This window comes from Ascaphus truei, chromosome 3 (assembly GCF_040206685.1).
Source record: "Ascaphus truei isolate aAscTru1 chromosome 3, aAscTru1.hap1, whole genome shotgun sequence".
Taxonomy (NCBI): domain Eukaryota; kingdom Metazoa; phylum Chordata; class Amphibia; order Anura; family Ascaphidae; genus Ascaphus; species Ascaphus truei.
The window spans coordinates 166,892,632-166,908,228 of record NC_134485.1 but is presented as its reverse complement, the minus strand read 5'-3'; the positions used below and the strand labels follow the sequence as shown (position 1 = coordinate 166,908,228).

The window sequence follows — 15,597 nt, the reverse complement described above, 5'->3', positions numbered from 1 at the left end:
CAGCAAAATCACAATCTTACTGTATCCGAGACCAGCATAAAGAAGATGAGACGCAGAATTGGATGGAAATATGGACGTGTGAGGTTAGTACTAGACAGTACAGGAGGTAAAAGTGTTGTTTAAGAAACTGTACTGTACCACTAAAATTATTTATTCCTTGTCATTACAGACCGTACCCCTTGATAAGGGACGTTAACAAAATCAAAAGAGTGGTCCAGGCCCAGGAATGGATCGACAGTGGAGAAACTTTCCAGGATTGCATCTTCACTGCCACCTTTGCATTCCACAAAAAAGGTCACATATCTATGAAGCCGCGTCAAAAACACCCAGTGAAGATGCATGTGTGGGGTGCCATCTCTAGGCGTGGACCAGGATGCATTGTCATCTTTGAAGGTAAAATATATAAAATATAATTTGGTATCAGCTGAAGGACCATATCCGAAAAGTCGTGAAACCCTCCAAAAAGGATGAGTTGGCGCAAGGCATACTGAGTTTTTGGAACGATGTACTCACCGTGGAACGATGCAATAAATATATTGACTATATTGCGACTGTGTTGCCCATTGTGATCGCGCGTAATGGGCAAGCATCAGGAAGGTAGTATGGTATAGTAATGTACTTTAGTATTGTAAGTACAGTATGATACAGGTAAGTATGGCACAGATTTTTTCTTTCCTAGTAGTCAGAGTATACAGTAGTTCCAGTAAAGACTAGTTTGACAGTACTAACTGCATACTGTAGTCCAATATGGAGTAGCTATACAATACACAATGCCATAATACAGTATGCACCTACAGTAACTGCTCAATTTTTTCCTTTCCAGAGAGAGCAGCACCAGCCACCTGGTTACAAAGTATTTAACAGTAGTCACAGTATACAGTAGTTCAAGTATAGAGTAGTTTGACAGTACTACACAGCACACAATGCCATAATACAGTATGCACATAACTGCACAACTTTTTTGTTTTCTTGTCTTTTCAGAAAAAAAGGATGGCCTGGGAGAGAGGGGGGGTATCGTGTAAAGTCTGTGAACTGTTTGTACAGTTAAGTGTACAGTATGTAAAATGCAGTCATGATATACACAAAACCTCTCCTCTCTCAATGAACTACTGTACTGTACACAGAATGAGGAAGAAGATAAAGACGGAAAAAATTATATTACTATACAGTGTATACATATTATTATATATTATATATTATTAATTAATATTATTATCAATGTGCATTATTCATGATTATCCACCGGCCCTCAATTTCCATCTGACAGAAGAACTTAATAAAGACTGCATTGTGTATTATTAATGATTATTTTTATATTTGTTTTTTTGTTCCTGATAAAATAAAATAAATATTTATTTACATTCTTGATAATCATAATCATTGACAACAACCCCCCCCCCACACCTACAGTACACCAAAGAAAAAGATGAATGACAAAACAACATGAATCAGTTAATGGTTTTTTTAACTCTCAATTCTCACAATGCTGTGCAAATCAGATTTAGATATCAAATTCGAGAAGGGATTTTTCCAATGCGTTACCGTAAACAAAGCTTCAAAAGGTTGGGAGGGGGTTGGGTGAGTCGTGCGCAGTAATCAGCTAGCTCCCATCTCAAAGAGGATTACACGCAGGCGCAGTGAGGTGATGCTCGGCTAGGGACGGATTAAGAACACAATGGCAAGCTTCAGAAAATGAATGACTGTAGAGGTGTCTGTCGATAAGAGTTTAAATCCTTGAACGAGCCTTGTGTGTGTGCGTGGGGGAGGGGGCTACAGGGTACAGCTGCATGAAGGATTAGCTGTGCAGCAGTTCAAAGAAATGACATTATTTCAAAAGGCAGGTCATCATAATAATTTGATCCCTACACCCTCAAATACAGTACATAAAAAGCACACAAATCAACCATGTGCAGTCAAACGCACAGGGTCGCAGTCAAAAGCTACAGCACAGATTGAATATCGTAATATCAAGATGGTTTTTGCAGGCTGGTGGAGAAAATAAACATAAACATTTTTTTGGACACTCGCTCAAGCAAGCCGTGGTGAATTTACAGGCGCATGCGCAGTAATCAACTAGCTCCCATCACAAAGAGGATTACACGCAGGCGCATAGAGAGGTGATGCTCTGCTAGGGACGGATTAAAAACACAATGAAAAGCTTCAGAAAATGAATGACTCTGTAGAGGTGTCTGTCGATAAGAGTTTCAAATCCTTCAGCGAGCCTTGTGTGTGTGCGTGGAGAAGGGGGGCACAGGGTATAGCTGCAGGGAGGATTAGTTGTACTGCAGTTCAAAGAAATGACATAATTTCAAAAGGCAGGTTATCATAATAATTTGATCCCTACACCCCCAAATACAGTACATAAAAAGCACACAAATCAACCATGTGCAGTAAAACGCACAGGGTCGCAGTCAAAAGCTACAGTACAGCACATATTGAATATCGTAATATCAAGATGGTTTTTGCAGGCTTGTGGAGAAAATAAAAAAAAAATGAGGAGAAATTTTTTTTTGGTCACTCACGCAAGCAAGCAGTTGTGGGTGAAGTTACAGGCGCATGCGCAGTAATCATCTGCTGTCAAGCAGAAATGTGATTGAAACCAGAAAGACACACATTCAAAGGAGTGGTGTGGGAGAGATGTACTGCACTGCAGATAAGATAAGAAGTTGAAATACCCTGCAGTGCAGTAAATTATCCTGTATGTGTGCGTGGGTGAGCGAGGGGAGAGCGCTGTACAGTATATGCCGAAATGTGACACTGTTACAGTACTGTACATGCCTATGTGTTTCAACAATTTTCAAATGAGACATACAGCACTGCAAATGCATGCATACAGTAAATATGCAAATTTACAATTACTGCGCGCGCGCGCACACGCAGACTGTGTACTGACGTAGGTTGAACTGCTAAGGTATTAGACTTCCAAGACAACAGCTTGCGAATGCCCCCCTGAGTTTTTAGATGGTTTTGCAGTATTGCAGACAGCGATAATAAAATGCTAATATCACGAGCGCCAAAATAACGCAATTCACTCCGGACCAAAAAAAAAACCGCTTCTGCCCGAGATTATCAGAGCGCCGCGGATACAGCCGCATTAGGATAAAGGCGGCCGCCACTGTATATACCGGTATACCATGGGAGGTGGAAAAAGAGATGAGCATATGAATGAGACTCTCTTGTACAGAATATCATGATACCAATTTATGAGTGCATAAATATTAGATTATTCAGAAGTTACCTTACATGTGGAAAGCAAAAATAAATGTTTTACTTCTACTTATTTATAGTATAGTATTAATATATTACAACATCTTTTTGTGATCTTCAAGATAGTGCAATTATGCTACATAGTTTTGGATATTGCATTATTTCCTGTCACCTTACCTTCCATATTGTGTCATAATTCCTGGTGGGAAATAGGCTGTGTAACAACCACCAGAGTACTGTTCCTCACACCAATTCTTCTCTTCATAATGCACTGGCTGTTAAACAGTAGATTAAATTGTCACACATTTTGCTAAAGGGTATTTTATTTTGACTATAACTATGATTTAGGCCCAGATCCACAAAAGGGTGCCAAGCTTACATTCATATGGGAGTAAAGGTGTGCTAGATCTTAGCACCCATTTGTGGATCTGGGCCTTAGTGTACATTTAATTAGTATACTGTATGTAATTAAAGAGAGAACATGCAGAATTAGTTGTAAGCAATGGATAAAAAAAATAGCGATTTGATGTACGTAGTGATTACTGGTTAGGAGTTCCATTTTGAATTTAACCTAAACAACTCACATTCTCTCTCTGTGACCTTGGACAAATAATTTTGTCTCACCTTGTCTCATGCACCTACTGTAATATTAGACTGTAAGCTTTGAAAAGACACTATTATTAATATACAGTAATACAAGGATTCAAAATCTTAATTTGCACTAGCTCAGAAACTTACGGTAAGGTAATATTGTTCGGTTTGTACAACTGGATGTACAAAGTGAAGTGTCCAATGTCCACTTGTATATTACAAACAAAAAGCACAACAATATCTTACATGCAATGCTTCTTCAGTACCCATGGCTTTGGCATAGTAGTCACATATTCTTTTCTTCCTACAGGTACATAACACAGATCAATAACAAAAATTAAATTTTCAGAGCACGTAAGCAACCTAATATGAATAGACCTCTGTTGTTCCACAATGTTCCCTTTTATGTGCACTAATTTAAAATGTATAGAATGAATTGACAACATACGTAATGGTATAAAACAATCATAACTACATTTATTAATACCAATCCATTATGAACGTCTTATGCAAATATCATATAATAATAATTTAAATAATGTTGAGTTGAAGGGAATTGTTGATTTTTTTTTTAAGAAAAAAACGAAGCAGTTAGTGCTTTTATCCATGTGGGGGAAGAATCTATGCAAAACAAAACATTTTTTATTTATACTGTCTTTCCTAACATAAGAAGATACTCAACTCAAACACCCCAGCAATATGCAGTGGCTGCTTATGGGAAGTTGGTAATGCCATTTAGTAAAGGAAATCTTTGATATCATGTTTACGAACTGGTTCACTGGCAAGGAGCAGTCACAGCTAATCTTGGAAGTAGGTAAAAGACCATTTATTAAATCAAGAAGTTTTTTTTTAAAGTACTGGCGATTCTGAAGGTGTAGGGCAGCCAGAAATAGTTCATTTCTGTGCATCACATGCCTCTCCTAACTTCAGCAATGGAAGACTGTGACGGTGAGGGGGTAACTTTATAATAAAGGTTAAGCCCACTTGGTTGCCCCTGAATGGTGTTTTGGGGTCCTAGAGTGTCAGCTCTTGGACCAGTGTATTGTGCATGCATTACTGTGCCATGTACTAAAATATGCGGCAATTGCAATTTTTCATGTTTTACCCTTTCCAGGAGTGCTAGCAAGTGTAGCTGACCAGGCTGTGAGTTTCAGGGTAGGTTTGACGGAGAAACTTATTTCAGATTGCGTCTTTTTAGCGGGGTTCCAAAATTACTGGAGACCCCAGAAACATACCCAGGGATCAGGTTAGATTCCTGGCTACGTTGAAGCGCAGTGCTCTGGTCAAAACTCTACCATGAAAGCGTTCTTGCGACTCACCACTAGGAGGTCCTGCTTCAGCACAGACCAGAAAAGGTAAAAGGAGGCACAGGGAGGAAAAGGGTTACTGAAACAGTCAAGGGCTCCCTAATATAACAGGAGGGGCTTCCCAGTTCTTGCCCAGGTTACCCTAACTCTGGTATAAGGAGTTTAGGGGATACTCCAGCAAGGTATAAGGCTGAGACATTTATATAAGAATAAAGAAAAGTCTCGGTTTGCGGAGTACCAGGGATATGGCTGGGGGGGACAGTTTAGTTCTCCCTCTATCCCTCACCACAAAAAGGCTTAAGGGATTTCTAATAAAGTTTGCCAAGCATGTTTGTAGGTTTGCCTGACTCTGGTACAGGGGTTCAGGGGTGCTCCAGTCATATATAAGGCTGAGCAGGTTTTTATTAAAATAAGAAGCTAATTTATTGAGTGTCAGAGATATGGCTAGTGAGGAAAAACACATTTACAGTTTTTACTCTATCTCCCACACGAAATACACTTAGCACATTTTAATAAAGAAGAGTAGAAAAGTATAGTTTATTAAAAGCTGGTATGTTTTAAAATGTTATATACTTTTTACTGTAACATAAGGTAGGGTCTTTCATCTCATGGCCACCTGGGGATTCGGTGCCGGCGAGTCTAATCCTAGATCCCTGAATCAAAGTGACACTAGGTGCCAGGGGTGTAAAAGCCGTCTACATAGGATAGCTGAGTTAAGTGTTCAAGTCCTGGCCAGTTGCCACCTTCCTAGAATGGGAGGCCCATAGCCTGCGGGGGCCTTTGAGTAGTAAGTGGGCAAAATGGCAGTTCGTGCACATGCCCTCACTTTTCTGAAGCCATAGGTGCCAGCTATCACAAACCTGGCAAAGTGTGTAGATGGCTAGAGATGACGTTCCCACGATATGGATTGGCTGTAATACTGCAGGAATGACTTTGAAAAGGTTTTAAAAAACGTGAGCAGCCAGCCCAGAGAGCAGTTTTTTCCCCAGTGATTCAATGGCATTCAATGTTTTTGCCAAGATTTTCAAGTTCTCAAGATCCTAAATCCTAGGAGTTCTAAGTGACTCCAAGCCCATAGAAGCCTAAAGGAGACAGCAAGGAAACAGCTACAAGACTTAAAGCAGAAATGTTCCTAAGTCAGACTGTCAGTACCATTTGGAGTAGATAATGTGGCCGATTTGTGCTCCAGAACCTTTTGTGCCAAGTCCCGGTCCACCAACGGACTATTTAAAGACTTTATTTCCATCAGGAAAGTCAGTGTTTCAACCCCAAACCCCAGTAAGTGTATTTTTCTTATACCTATTGAAATTCAATGTGTGTTTGCCTGTTTCTACGGAATTAATTACAATTTATTTTACTAATTGGCTTTGCTCAGTGTTATGATCCCGGTTTTAAACGTGTAAGTACTTAGTCCCCCGTGACAAAAACCCCATCATGTATATGTTACCTAGTTTGCTAACCTTTGTTTACAATAACAACGGTACATTTACAAAGATGTACAAACAAGTAGTAGTATTAAAATAAAGCCTACCTCTCTTCCTTGTTAAGATGGGTCAGTGCAGATGCTTTTCTGGCCAGAATGAAACTAAAGGAAAAGAAAACAAATGTAAGTTAGGATGCACGGCCACAGGAGGAAAGAAGTAAACTAATTGTTAAGTAATACAATATATATATAAAGCCTTGTGCCCTTTGCTAAAGCCTTTCCACTGCCTCAACACTATAAGTCCTGATAGGAACAGGCAGTGTTGGGGTTAAACTCCTGTGTAGGGCCTAGCCTGCAGTTGCAGCCTGGATGGTTCCAATGTTGCCATATCCAGGGGCAGGTCTACTGGCAGATTCGAGTGTCATACCTGGGGAGGGTACTGATTGGGTCACATGCAAATGGTGTGATGCCTGTCAGTACCTGGACCTGCCCTGTAATGGGGCAGGGTTACAAGCTCCTCCCCCGGGTATAAAAGCTGGCAATCCACCAAATTGTGTGGTTGTTGGTGTGTGTCTTCCCTCCCTCAGTGGAGTGGGAGTGATTCCCTTTGCCCCATCAGTGGGTGAAGGAGCTGAGGAGGGACTCTTGGGGCCTCAAGCTCCTGGGGTCTGCTCCAGTGAATAGAAGGAGGAATAAAGACCAGTTGTACCATCATGAGTTTCTGTGTCTCTCTGTGAGATAGCATGTGCCTGTGGGGACCAATCCTGCTTCTGCCAGGATCCTCATGGGATGGAGGCGCTGCACCCTAAGGAGGAAAAGCCTGTCTTGTTGCTGCTCCTATACACCACCCACGGAACCCTCAGAACTCCTGTAAAACCGCAGGTGCGATACCAGCAGCATGTACAGTGATGTGAAAAAGAAAGAACACTCTCTTTGAAGTCTATGGTTTAACATATCAGGACATAATAACAATCATCTGTTCCTTAGCAGGTTTTAAAATTAGGTAAATCCAACCTCAGATGAACAACACATGACATATTACACCGTGTCATGATTTATTTAACAAAAATAAAGCCAAAATGGAGAAGCTATGTGTGAAAAACTAAGTACACCCTTACTGCTTCCATAGGAATTAAGAAGCTAAGTAGCAGACAGGTGCTGCTAATCAAATGCCCTTGATTAATTGGTCATCAGCAAGTGTGACCACCTCTATAAAAGCCGAAGTTTTAGAAGTTTGTCGCTCTGGAGCATTCAGGTGTGTGTTAACACAATGCCAAGGAGGAAAGACATCAGCAATGAACTTAGAGAGGCAATTGTTGCTGCCCATCAATCTGGGAAGGGTTATAAGGCCATTTCCAAACAATTTAAAGTCCATCATTCTACAGTGAGAAAGATTATTCAAAAGTGGAAAACATTCAAGACAGTTGCCAATCTTCCCAGGGGTGGACATCCCAGCAAATTCACCCAAAGGTCAGACCATGCAATGCTCAGAGAAATTGCAAATACCCAAGAGTTACATCTCAGACTCTACAGGCCTCAGTTACCATGTTAAATGTTAAAGTACATGACAGTACAATTAGAAAAAGACTGAACAAGTATAGTTTGTTTGAAAGGGTTGCCAGGAGAAAGCCTCTTCTCTCTAAAAAGAACATGGCAGCATGGCTTAGGTTTGCAAAGTTGCATCTGAACAAACCATAAGACTTCTGGAACAATGTCCTTTGGACAGACGAGACCAAAGTGGAGATGTTTGCACAGCGCCACGTTTGGCAAAAAACAAACACAGCATATCAGCACAAACACCTCATACCAACTGTCAAGCACGGTGGTGGAGGGGTGATGATTTGGGCTTGTTTTTGCCGCCACAGGACCTGGAACCTTGCAGTCATTGAGTCAACCATTGACTCCTCTGTATACCAAAGTATTCTAAAGTCAAATGTGAGGCCATCTGTCCAACAGCTAAAGCTTGGCCGAAATTGGGTCATGCAACAGGACAATGATCCCAAGCACACCAGCAAATCTACAACAGAATAGCTGAAAAAGAAAAGAATCAAGGAGTTGCAATGGCCCAGTCAAAGTCCAGATCTCAACCCGATTGAAATGCTCTGGCTGGACCATAGGAGAGATGTGCATAAACAAATGCTCACAAACCTCAATGAACTGAAGCAACGTTGTAAAGAAGAGTGGGCCAAAATTCCTCCACAACGATGTGAGAGACTGAAAGTCGTACAGAAAGCGATTACTTCAAGTTATTGCTGCTAAAGGTGGTTCAACAAGCTATTGAATCATAAGGTGTACTTAGTTTTTCACACATGGCTTCTCCATTTTGGCTTTATTTTAGTTAAATAAATCATGACATGGTGTAATTGTGACGATGCGTGAAACACGCCCCCTGCGGCGTGTTCCTTCCTTACCTGTTTAACTTCTGATCGCCGCCCTCTAGCTGCGAGTCAAGATCATGTGTCTAAGTATTCTGAAGCAAGCGTCGCCATCTTGCTTTCTGGCAAATCCTGCCCTCTTCCTCCTGACAGGAAGTAAGCCTCACTGACTCACATTGCTATCAAGTCAGTTGCTACCTGCTGTGGTTCCTGCAAGTAATACCATCGCATGCTGTTCCTACCTGACCTCCTTGGGACCTTTACTCATCTCCTTTGGATTCCGGAAGCCTGGGACTGTCACTTATTTACTACTGAGGTTAGTTTTCTGTGCGGATAGTGTAGGACCTGCTGATTAGGGTTTACCTTGACGTGGTAGCAGGCTTACAATACTTTGGCAAAAGCATTCAACTAAAGAACCCTTACTTTGAACTTAGTTTCGCTGCACTCTTCTGTTACTGGCACTATGCCTTTAAGGAGGCTGGACGTCCTCGAAGAAGCATTTCTATTGTGACCCTGTGCTCTGGACTCTATCCTCCCCTGCTCCTCACTTAGTGGCTAACCCACACCCCGCGTTGGTGCCTTAGAACGCGCACATCCCCGCTCTGCTGACAGAGCATGCGTGCACATGCAGCTGGGCCAGTCGTGTCTCTGAGCTTGGCTCCGCAACTCTGGACACGTCGTGCATTCTCCTGCGCGCGGCGCGCTCACGTGACTACGTGCACCGATCCCCAGCTGCGCGGCAACTCCCTCCCTTTCGTTTCTCCTGCGGATTCCCCACCTCGCTATCGGTCCCTTCCTTTCCCTCGGCTTGTGTGTAAGGCAACAAGCGTAACAGTAATATGGTATGTGTTGTTCATCTGAGGTTGTATTTACCTAATTTTAAGACCTGCTAAGGAACAGATGATTGTTATTATGTCCTGATATGTAAAACCATGGAATTCAAGGAGGGTGTACTTTCTTTTTCCCGACTGTATGTATGTATGGTTTATATATATATATATATATATATATATATATATATATATATATATAAAGCAGAAAATAGCCGTGTTAGTCCAGTTGCGACTCAGACCAGCGCTCAGAGGCGCTTACCACTCACCACCCGATCGAAGTTAAGTCGTGACGTCCCGCCTAGGCGGGACTAAAGAGGTTGACGTCATGACGTCACGATGTAACTTCGATCGGGTGGTGAGTGGTAAGCGCCTCTGAGCGGTGGTCTGAGCCGCAATGGTAGAAGTATGCTATACTTTGTGACAACTTAGTATTCTGCCATCACTAGTTTGTAGCTGAGCTGTATTTGCTGTGTGGCCACTGATTCTATTGTGGTGCTGCTTTCCATGACGATGGTTCAGCTTTCACAGCATTTGACATTATTAGTTACATTGTTACATTGTATACTGCAAATAGCTATTTTAGCAAGACTGGTTTTACTTACTATGGTATTTCAGCTTAAAGCAATACAACTAGCTGTACTCGGTTTCTACCTTCCAAACGATTTCTACCCCACCCCTGGTTTTAAATTTCAGGTCATGAACCACACTATTATTGCTCACTTTGTGCAGTTTGTTTAGTTTAGTGTAGGAGGCTATAACTTGATACGGGCAGTGACCCGTGCCTCAGGGCCATTACAAATCACATTTTGTGGGCCAATATTCACTGCTGCATTATGCACTAGATCTTATTAGGTAAGAATGTGTTAAATATCTATTGCTAGCAGATCTCGAATATAACTGAGCATCTATATTCTCTGTGGTTTAGAATACACTGGCGACACACTTTATTCGAGCTTGGCTAGTCCCACGAATTCGGGTATACCCGGGTGTATTGAGGTTTGTGACTGTTTTCTGCCCGAGTGCATTGAGGTATTTTCCATGCAGGGATTTAAGCATTTTATTCCCACTGGCTGCAATACTGCACAGTATATATATATATACTGCATTACAATTCATGAATTTATGCCATCTGGTAGACACGCGAAGCATTGCAGCGTATTAAATCCTTATCATTATCATTTAACAGATTAGCCGCCCGTCAGCCAGGCATGAACCCAGGCTGGGAAGGCAAACGCAACGGGGCTTGTCAGAGGTGAGGAGCGGCGCATTCCAGGTATCTGCCAGGTACATACTGGGTATTTGCTCGAATAAAGTGTGTCGGTGCAGTAGGTGTTCTCTTCAGTTGATAACACCTGTATATTATATGTAGCGTTACAGTATGATGACTGTCAACCTCGGATACCTGTCTGATTGATTACAGGTTTTTTAATTAGTGCTGGAACTGGGGATTTGTTTATTATACCTGTGTGAGTATTCCTCACAACTATTAAGTACTTACCTGCAGGTTGCTTACTTTCCCCTTGTTTTCCAGTTTATGTTATTATATGTTAATTTGTCCATTGTTGTCTTGTTGTGTAAATATAAGTACACGATCAAGATTGTTTGTTCACAAATTCTTTTTAATTAAAATAATAAAATAATAAGTATTAACTTTTACAACCATTTCAACTGTGATAATGAGTGCCGGTTAAAGGGTGTTTCCTTTTTCTCACATTACACTATTAACCCATTCCCCCTTTGCACCCCTTTGTCTTTATTTATTTGATTGTTAACCAAGCTGAAGCGAGAGTCAACTTCCTTTCCCCTTCCCCCCTCCCTTTCCCTATCTCATTACTATTATAGTTGTAATATTAACAGTGTAGAACATTGTCACAGTGGACCAGAACTTATCAACCCTTTTTATGTTTTTGGGATTCTCGATTGAACACGACAAGGAGGCAAAATAAATTGTCATTTATTTCCTTGATAGACAAACACACAACAGCTTCAGAATACACTTAATACAACACTTACTGGGATGGGGAAATAAAATAAATTGTCCTTTGCAAGAAAGTGCAAGAAATGCAGTCTCTGATTTAAAGTCCGTTTGGCTAGATCGCAAGTTGCCGATCTAATATCTCCGCCAAAAGAAGAAAGTTCGTAATAGTTCGTAAGGATTCGTAAGGATTCATTCGGGAGTCACCAGGGCTAACGAATTCCTGAGTTTGGGGTAAATCCTTGGATGCGATGTTATTAACCCCTTGCATCCTGGAACCACTACCGCTGTACTCGAACAGAATCTTGTGCAAAGTTTGGATACGTCATGAATCACACTGGGGATAGCTCGGCGGGCAGTTTTATAGGGTTCACAGACCTATCTATAAACATGCATGCCCAATCCCCTCCGTGGTAACATTTAACCCACCAATCTCTGATTTGACCGTAGTTTGCAAAACGGGCAGAAAAGGCTTTCCTGTTTGCAACGCGCATGTGTCAGCTTGACACCCATGCGGTTTAGCATACCTGGGGTACACACTTATATGGCGAACCCGAGTCTAGGGTTTGGCCCCAAGGTATGAATGGCTCATGCTGAGTACCGGGATCTGGCACTCAGCAACATCCCGGCCATTTTCACCCTTTGGATCTTTGAGGATTTTCATCCCTGTACTTCACTAGACTCAGAGGCTCCCACTTAGCGGGGTCTCTTTGAAGTGCAGGAAGGAAAATACCATCAGCTCATTCACCCCTGGCATATTTACATGCCAAAGGATTTTTCCTGGGCTCACAGAAATAACTGTTCCTGCCTGTACATTTTAAAACTTACAGTATTTTACACTTTATTAAAACATTATGTTCTGGGGGTGTCACAACTGTAATTTTTATATGTGTGTGAGTGGTTTCTTTACTTGGACTTGCACACCAAAAATCAGGGTGCTAGCTGTCTCCATTCACAAGTTAGCCCACTTAATTGAAAGGCGCTTGGGTGAGATACCAAGTTCAGAAAACACACAGATAAATGATCACAGAGGATCACGAAAAGCCGCCAATAACTGCACTCAAAATAGGTCACACTACCAAATAATAGTGTCAACTCAATGAAAGCCAAAAAATAGCCTAACCCATAAATGGGGTCAACCGCTAAGGTCACATGAAAATTAAACCAATAATTAAAACCCGACGAATGAACCATAAAAGTACATGAATAAAATCCCCATACGTTGGATGGAGGCAAGAAAAGTTAAGTAATGTGTTATAATGCCTAAATAGCAAAAAACAACAATGGTGCTGTAATCAGGTATACAGCCACATGTAAGCTGTGCACAAGGCTGTGCAAACATAAGATCACGATGCAGAGCCTACGGCAGAAAAGCAATATTTATGACCACCAGCAGAATCAGAACAGGCCATACAGCAAGGTAAGTATACGACCTGTAAGCATACAGTGTATGTATGCATGTGTACAGCTGCCGCCAAGGAGAGTAACCAGAGCAGACTTTGCCTCCAGACACCACCGCGTGATCGTCAACGTGCTGACGTCACGCTACCCCGACGACTGATTTAGTATACCCCCTTTCCGTGAAACGTTTAGTAAGGTATTTGGCCTGGGCCTTAAATTCTGTCATGCTAGAACAGTTTCTCTTTAAACGGAGAAATTGACCTGTAGGAATATTATGTACCAATTGTCTAGGGTGGTGACTATCCGCCTTCAATAAACTATTTGAAGCGGTAGGTTTACGATAAATTGTTGTTTCTAACTTGCCACCCTCCTGTTTCGTTATCGTAATGTCAAGAAAATTGATACTTTCCTTTTGTACTTCATACGTCAATTTAAGGTTATGTCCGTTGATGTTAAGTTTGTTAATAAACTCTACCAAAAGTTTCTCTGTGCCATTCCATAAAAGGAGCCCGTCATCAATATACCGAGACCAAAGATCTATATGGTCTGTATAGATGGCCTGGTCATCCACGAACACCACGGCTTCCTCCCACCAGCCCAGATAGAGGTTGGCATAGGTGGGAGCGCACATGGTTCCCATGGCTGTTCCCTGGGTTTGATGGTATATCTTTTTATTGAACAAAAATAAATTTTTGGTGAGGACAAAATTAAGCAATTGTAACACAAACTCATTGTGTGCTTGCGAGTTCGTATCCCTGGCCCGAAGAAAATATTTCACTGCTTGTAAACCAAAAGTATGGGGTATGCTTGTGTATAAACTTTCCACGTCTATTCCCACCCTCAGAGTATTACTGTCCACGGTGATCCCTTCCAATCTCAGAAGGGCAGCCTTCGTATCCTTAAGATACGAAGGGAGGGTGTCCACAAAGGGGCGTATAAAAGTATCCAAATAGATACTGGCGTTGGATGTAAGATTTCCAATGCCAGACACTATTGGTCTGCCTGGTGGAGGACGAATGCCTTTGTGGACCTTTGGAAGGTGATAAAAGGTGGCCACAGGAGGATGTTTGATGAAAATGAAATCAGACTCATTTTTTGTAATCACCTTTTTATCTACTCCACTCTGAAGGATCAAAGATAGTTCAGTCAGAAATGTGTCAGTCGGGTCTTGAGACAGTACTTTGTAGCAGTTTTTATCAGATAGGAGACAAAGGCATTCATCAACATATGACTCAGTATCCAGTATTTATTTTTTCATTTATTTTTTTATTTGTTTTCCCTTTCCTTCCTTTCCCTTTCCTTTCCCCTCCCCCCTCCCCCCCCACCGATTCCTGAGTTTATCTGTCGCAGTGATACTTAAGGGTTAATATGTATCCCTACACCTACATTGCTCTGTACTACCAAGTACCACATTGAGCAAATAGTCCGCCCCTCCTCGTTTGGGGAGGGTATATTAGGTTACACAGTCCGTCCCGTGTCACTCCTCCCCCTTGAGAAAGCGTGCAGTGACGCGTGAAACGTACGTCGGGGTAGCGTGACGTCAGCACGTTGACTATCACGCGGTGGTGTCTGGAGGCAAAGTCTGCTCTGGTTACTCTCCTGGGCGGCAGCTGTACACATGCATAAATACACTGTATGCTTACAGGTCGTATACTTACCTTGCTGTATGGCCTGTTCTGATTCTGCTGGTGGTCATAAATATTGCTTTTCTGCCATAGGCTCTGCATCGTGATCTTATGTTTGCACAGCCTTGTGCACAGCTTACATGTGGCTGTATACCTGATTACAGCACCATTGTTGTTTTTTGCTATTTAGGCATTATAACACATTACTTAACTTTTCTTGCCTCCATCCAACGTATGAGGATTTTATTCATGTACTTTTATGGTTCATTCGTCGGTTTTAATTATTGTTTTTTTATAAAACTTTATTATTTTCATGCACCCCAGTGTGACCTTAGCGGTTGACCCCATTTATGGGTAAGGCTATTTTTTGGCTTTCATTGAGTTGACACTATTATTGGTAGTGTGACCTATTTTGATGCAGTTATTGGGGGCTTTTTGTGATCCTCTGTGATCATTTATCTGTGTGTTTTCTGTGCTATTCCATCCCCCATGCACCAGGTAGCTTTTTCTGTTGTCTTTTACTGAGCGAGCGACGTGTTCATCTGTGTGTTATATAGAGATACCAAGTTCACCTAGTTCTCACGTCAATTGACCGACTTCCCACGGCAATATACTTTCCTCCTTTCAAGTTACGCGAGCTAACAAGGTACAGATACATTCTGTCGGAAAACCACTTCAAATCTAACCGCAAGCCACTTATTCAATTGAACTTGCGGTTAAGGGGTCGAGTGCTTGAAAATGGATACCTATGCTTCAAATAGACCTCCCGTATACAGCCACGCTTCTCAATCAGTGTTGGCTTCAGCGCTCACAACGCCATCTTGTGCCTAAAAACCTTATAGCACACTTTGTATGTAATT

At 41.7% G+C, this 15,597-nt stretch overlaps 1 protein-coding gene across 1 annotated transcript in view; it reads right to left on the bottom strand.

Moving 5' to 3' along the window:
- Nucleotides 1-15,597, bottom strand: part of LOC142489262 (amine oxidase [flavin-containing] A-like) — a 182,786-nt gene that overhangs the window by 11,923 nt on the left and 155,266 nt on the right. The window contains exons 10-12 of the mRNA XM_075589722.1: nucleotides 6,637-6,690; nucleotides 4,045-4,102; nucleotides 3,385-3,482 (exon numbers count right to left, since the gene is read on the bottom strand). Of these exons, the coding sequence (XP_075445837.1) occupies nucleotides 3,385-3,482; nucleotides 4,045-4,102; nucleotides 6,637-6,690 (210 nt within the window). The remainder of the gene's footprint in view (nucleotides 1-3,384; nucleotides 3,483-4,044; nucleotides 4,103-6,636; nucleotides 6,691-15,597) is intronic.